The sequence below is a fragment of the Loxodonta africana genome, chromosome 7 (assembly GCF_030014295.1).
Source record: "Loxodonta africana isolate mLoxAfr1 chromosome 7, mLoxAfr1.hap2, whole genome shotgun sequence".
Classification (NCBI taxonomy): domain Eukaryota; kingdom Metazoa; phylum Chordata; class Mammalia; order Proboscidea; family Elephantidae; genus Loxodonta; species Loxodonta africana.
This window is the reverse complement of record NC_087348.1, coordinates 22,151,471-22,154,542: the sequence shown is the minus strand read 5'-3', so window position 1 is coordinate 22,154,542 and position 3,072 is coordinate 22,151,471. Positions and strand designations below refer to the sequence as shown.

The following is a 3,072-nucleotide window of genomic DNA, read 5'->3' as shown; positions in this document are numbered from 1 at the left end:
TGTCTATAGAGAACAAATCCAAGAAAAGAGACTAAACAATAGATAAAGATACACTCTTATTGGGGTAAACTAATCAGATCTCTTTCCTAAATAAGCTCTAACAGTGTACACTTCTCAATATCTCTATTATCATTACAATCCAACTTTAATAAAATATGAAAGAATTTTATTTGTTGAATTGATTTTAATAGCATATCAGTTCATTGCTGAAGTTTCAAATGTCATTCTCTAGAAATGGAGCATGGTGATGGAGGAATTAATTAATTAATTATGTAGGTTTATACAAGTACCTATCCAGTTAACAGAAGTTAATATGCTTTTCAAAATAGTGAATAAATTAACCATCTTGAATTCATCATATCCACAGATGGAAACCAAATTAAAAGCAGAAGAATCAAATAATACTATAATTACGGAGTTTGTTCTCATGGGGTTTTCTGATGAACCCAATTTACAGTGGATACTCTTTGGGACATTTTTCATCATGTATCTGATTATTTTGTTGGGCAATAGCATCATAATACTGATAACAACAGTTGACCCTACTCTCCGGAACCCCATGTATTTTTTCCTTGGCAATTTTTCCTTCTTGGAAATATGTTATGTAACAGTCACTATCCCAAGAATGCTCAGGGACATTTGGACCCGGAAAGGAAATATTTCCTTTTTGGCCTGTGCTATGCAAATGTGTTTTTTTCTTATATTTGGAGGCACAGAGTGTTTGCTCCTGACAGTGATGGCCTATGACCGCTATGTGGCCATTTGTAACCCTCTGCATTATCCTGTAGCCATGAACCACAGGGTCTGTATCCAGTTAGTGGCTGGCTCCTGGATCAGTGGAATTCTAGTTGAAATTGGGCAAACGTGCCAGATTTTCTCTCTGTCCTTTTGTGGGTCTAACACAATTAATCATTTCTTTTGTGACATTCCCCCAGTAATCAAGCTTGCATGCGGGGACATAGTAGTGAATCAGATGGTGGTCTATATATTAGCTACGATGTTTTTGAAGTTACCATTTCTGTGGATCCTTGCTTCCTATGGCAAAATTATCTCCAACATTCTGAAATTGTCCTCAGCTAAAGGAAGGGCCAAAGCTTTCTCCACCTGTTCTTCTCACCTGACAGTTGTAATCTTATTCTATGGAACAGCTGCTATCAATTATTTACTGCCCAAATCAAATCAATCTGAAGGACTGGGGAAACTGGTCTGTCTTTTCTATACCATTTTGACACCAATGATGAATCCTGTTATATATAGTCTGAGGAATAAAGATGTCATGGTGGCATTGAAGAGGCTGCTACCTAATTATTAACATGATGCAATGACTTGAAATTACTATATGCTTATGTTTTTGCCATGTAGATACAATGGGAAAATCTTCTAGTTTTCTTTCTACATTCTTAAACAGAGATAATTTACAGTGTGCCAACAATCTCACATTATGTCAAGGTACTTTTGTTTCATAGAATTAACTACTTCTGTGTAATCAAACCACAAATTAACTTGAGTGCAAAAATAAAATCTTGAAGATCAATCTTTTCTCTGACTGAACAAGTGAGGTAAGAGATTTTCTGAATAACACAGTGTAAGACAATTGAGTGTGTTGTATAATTCTGAATTACGGCCATGCTCTGTGATAATTTTCTCTTATATTTCCCATTCCTCCAGACATATTTTCTGCCTTTCTCTGCCCCTCTCTTTGGATTTAGCCAGTGAGAAACACCAGCAGTAGCTGAGATGGTGGAAGCTGGGGAGAACTTGGCTTTTCTCCCAGTTTTTTCTCTGCTCCTATACCTTGTCTCTGCCCATGTCTCTGAAAGCTACATGTGCTTTAGTGTGTACCCATATCTATGGTCCCATCTCTCTCCATTCTCTGGTAAAATTATATCCTCCACTTTTAGCTTCAGGTCTTGGTTTTGTATTATCTGGTATTTTCCCCCATAATCCAATCATACCCGTGTAAATAGCCTTTACACTAAAGTACTTTAATTGGAATTATCTTGAATGAATTCTATTTCTTGCAGGCTCCCACTAGCTCATCATTCTTCCATTCTGTTCTTGCATACCTTTTGGACAGTGATTTAGCGTTTTTTTCTTTGTAAAAGGAAAACAAAAAACTAACCCTTTTAATCCCTAAACTGATTTAAGGAAAACCCATTTTATGCAAATAACTGTACTTGTATGAAAGTGATTATTACAAATACTCATTTGTTGAGGAATATTTAGCCAAAAAAGAATATAGTGAAAAAACAAAATTGGAAGTGAATGGAATTAGAGATTATGTTAAGATGCTGGAGTATGTCTATACCATAAAATTATACAGCCCATTAAGAAGATTTTAGAACAGCCATGGTGAAGAAACTTGAAGATGTCTTGACGTGTAAAAGAATTAAAATCTGTTTCTAAAACACCACCCCCTTTTTGTAAAACAATGAAATAGAAACCTGTGAAAAAACAAACCCATTGCCAATGAATTGATTCTGACTCATAGTGAACCTATAGGATGAGTAGAGCTGTCGCAGAGGGCTTCCTAGGCTGTAATATTTACTGGAGCAAACTTCCTTCTCCTATGGAGCTCCTGATGGGTTGAACCACCATCATCTCAGGTAGCAGCCGAGCACTTAACCACTGCACTATCAGTGCTCCCTATAATGAAACATGGCACCTCATAACTCCACTCAGCTATTTACATATGCATTTCAGTAGTGGATATGTATGGATATGTACATGAGCATTTTTTGAGTGGATGTGGATTAGAAGGGATTATTGGCTTTCTCACAGTGGCAAGATTTCAGATGATTCCTGCTTTATTTTTCATATTTTTCTGTGTAGCTTCAATTTACTGTAATGAGAGTGCAATTGGTATATCACAGGAAATAGTAATCAATATTCACTCTGAAAATAACATAAGAAAATATTTGCATTTCTTCCTTTCTTCTTGCTGCTAAATGTCTTAAGAGTCTAGCATGTAGAAGAGAGATTTCAATAGGAGCCAAGGTGTCTTTGATTTGTAAAAGAAACAGAAGTGCATGTGTGTGTTTATTACTTAAAAGGAATCAAAATATATAATAT

The 3,072-nt window shown here is 35.8% G+C and overlaps 1 protein-coding gene across 1 annotated transcript; it reads left to right on the top strand.

The window, feature by feature from the left end:
- The first annotated feature begins 217 nt into the window (after positions 1–217).
- On the top strand, positions 218–1,689 carry LOC100674134 (olfactory receptor 10AG1-like). Its single transcript, XM_003423554.3, has one exon. It carries the CDS (start codon positions 314–316, stop codon positions 1,310–1,312), a length of 999 nt encoding a protein of 332 aa, XP_003423602.3. The 5' UTR covers positions 218–313; the 3' UTR covers positions 1,313–1,689.
- Positions 1,690–3,072: the final 1,383 nt, after the last annotated feature.

Bases quoted from the DNA above. Each gene is read 5' to 3' on its own strand.
- LOC100674134 (XM_003423554.3), top strand. From the start codon at position 314: ATGCTTTTCAAAATAGTGAATAAATTAACCATCTTGAATTCATCATAT.